The following is a 2,645-nucleotide window of genomic DNA, read 5'->3' on the forward strand; positions in this document are numbered from 1 at the left end:
CACCCTTCCAAGGGCCCTAAGGGTTTCATGTGTCCCTTTTGCTGCCGTTTGAAACAGTTCTTCCATCGGGACTTACGTGTTCCTAGCAGTCAAAAATGTGCCACTTCATCTGAGTGACTCGGTTTTTCTCATGGGTTTCTAAGCCCCACTGAGCCGAGGCAAGCTCCGACGCAGAGGAGCAACTCTCAGGGACAGGGACTCTGACGGGTCACGAAACCAATCCTTTCATGTGTCCCTTTTGCTGCCGTTTGAAACAGTTCTTCCATCGGGACTTACGTGTTCCTAGCAGTCAAAAATGTGCCACTTCATCTGAGTGACTCGGTTTTTCTCATGGGTTTCTAAGCCCCACTGAGCCGAGGCAAGCTCCGACGCAGAGGAGCAACTCTCAGGGACAGGGACTCTGACGGGTCACGAAACCAATCCTGTTGCCCTGTGGCTCACTGAGCACACAATCTACATGGGTCACGGAATCTGCAAGGGCTTCAGAGGGTCACATAGTTCCGGGCTTGTGGCCACAGCCAAGCAGGCAAAAAGGCAGAGCCTTAGAAAACTCTGAGAATGGACAGGAGGGGCCACCTGAGCCGGTCCCTGTGTGCAGTCAGAAGCCCCAGCGCCCAGCTGTGGCCCTGCTCTCCCTATGTCCCCCAAGTGCAATCGAGGATTGGATGGGTACGCTTTTGGTATAAAGGACAAAGAGGTTCGTACCTTGTGGGGGTGTTGAAAGGAGACTTGGAAACGCAGAACCCTCAACACGAGGAGCTCACACTGCACAATGCTGTCCCGCAGCGCCCAGAAGTGGGCGTCCAACTCCAGGGGCTCACTGCCCGGGTGAAAGTACCTAGCGGAGAAGTGACAATGGTTACGGCAGCCGGGAAAGTGGCCCTGAGGAGCCCCTGAAGCCACGTGATGTCCAGATACAAACCCCAATGTCCTTCCGCCTTAGATTAACACAGTGCCATTCTACTTATATTTTTTTATAAATCGTTCTTCATCTACATGTGTCGTAGACAGGATAAAAAGAGTAACCGATGAAAGAAAGAAGCCAGTTTCTAGTTTTAGCTCCAATGGGCTGTCCCAATGGCTCCAGAGGGGCTGGAAGCTCTAGTGGGCCAAGTCGGCTATGCTTCCTGTTACAGTCAGCCCGGCATCAGAGACGGTCTTTATCACCTGGAATGGCAATGGCCGCGGCTCTCACTCTGGACCCAAAGAAGGTCTTTAAATATATCACGGGGATGCTGTATTCAGAAGAGCAAATGTATTTCAGCTTTATATTTCTCAGATTATCTTTCCTTCTTTCCAGATCTTTCTATACTTTTTTACACCGTATACATCCACAGCACTCCCACGTACGCATGATCACCAAGATGTATGAGAAAAGGATTCACACTCAAGTAACCAAAACTCTCTGCCGATGACTCATCCATCCTTCCTAGCTCCTGACTTATTTTCCAATTTCCCACAGAACCCCACCCAGGGGGCCTACATCTAATTAGCAACCCATACAATATTCCCTTCTGTCGGTCCTCCCTGCTGGGAACCTGGCAATTACGGATGGACTCCAGCCACCCCCCCCCACTTCCCTCTCGTGTTTTTCTTAGTCTTTTGGGGTACACCGTGAACCTGTCAAGCTCAGGGGGTGGGGAGTGTTTTTTTCCGCTGCTTGTTTATTAAAAGAGAAACATCCCAAAATAGTTCTCTTTCCTAATGATTAGAGTTCCTGGAAAGGCTATGATGCACTGCCAGTCAGTAACTTTCCATAAATCCCTTTCTCTCAGGCCCACAGGCCTGAGCGCAGCCTGCCCAGCTGGCAGGACCCCTACAGCCTCTCCCAATGGGAACACAGTTGTTGGGCCCAGAGGTGCCGCCCACTGACCACGGTGCCCACAACAGGCCAGAGAGGCTCCTTAGCAACTCTGACTGGGTTTCCCTCACCATCTAAATAAGACGATGGTCCAGCTGGGTCCCTGCCCTTGCCTGCATGACGGGCCGATCTATTGGGCCCCCAGAACCTAACTGGTTCACTCTGTCCTGTCCAAGACTCCAGATGAATCTTCTTTGACACACGTTTCCAAGATCCCTGTGCTCCAGCCATGCCCCTCGCACACACCGTGACACTGAGGACTCTCATACCCACCCCTCTCCCCACTCCATCTGGTCTTTGAGGCTTCCCATAATCTTATCCAAGCTTCTTCCCCCACAGACCCCCTACCCTGGGCTTCTGACACCAGGCTCATTCCCACCTTCGCTGCTCGTGCTTCCAGCCCTGGTTTAAAGCCACCTCGATATTTTCTTCTGCGCTTGACTACTAGCACCTAGAGGGCAGGGCCTAGTGGGATCCTTCTCTGCCCTCCCATTTGGGTAGACACCAGGAAGTCCTCCCAAATGCCTGGGCACAGAAGTAGTTTGTTACCTGTTGGACACGTTGATAATGTCACGAGTACGTAAGTGCTGCTCTTCTACTTTGCCAGCCAAGTAAAGGGAAGACATGGCAACTAAGTAGGGGTCATAGGCATCCAGGTTGATCTCATAGAAGAATTTATGGTAAATGGTACAGGCAGTGGCGATGGGAATGGACTGCATCCCTAGCTTGACACCTGTCAAGAGAAAGCAGGCAAGAGAAATTTCAATCTAGTGATCCTCACTTC

General features: G+C 51.5%; 1 protein-coding gene across 2 annotated transcripts in view; it reads right to left on the reverse strand.

Moving 5' to 3' along the window:
* The window catches only part of CCNQ (cyclin Q), a 12,514-nt gene that overhangs the window by 7,251 nt on the left and 2,618 nt on the right, over positions 1 to 2,645 (reverse strand). For both annotated transcript variants that reach the window (XM_006915274.3, XM_006915273.3), the window contains exons 2-3: positions 2,411 to 2,594; positions 706 to 838 (exon numbers count right to left, since the gene is read on the reverse strand). In XM_006915274.3, coding sequence (XP_006915336.1) covers positions 706 to 838; positions 2,411 to 2,594 — 317 coding nt within the window. The remainder of the gene's footprint in view (positions 1 to 705; positions 839 to 2,410; positions 2,595 to 2,645) is intronic.

This window comes from Pteropus alecto, unplaced genomic scaffold (assembly GCF_000325575.1).
Source record: "Pteropus alecto unplaced genomic scaffold, ASM32557v1 scaffold396, whole genome shotgun sequence".
Taxonomy (NCBI): domain Eukaryota; kingdom Metazoa; phylum Chordata; class Mammalia; order Chiroptera; family Pteropodidae; genus Pteropus; species Pteropus alecto.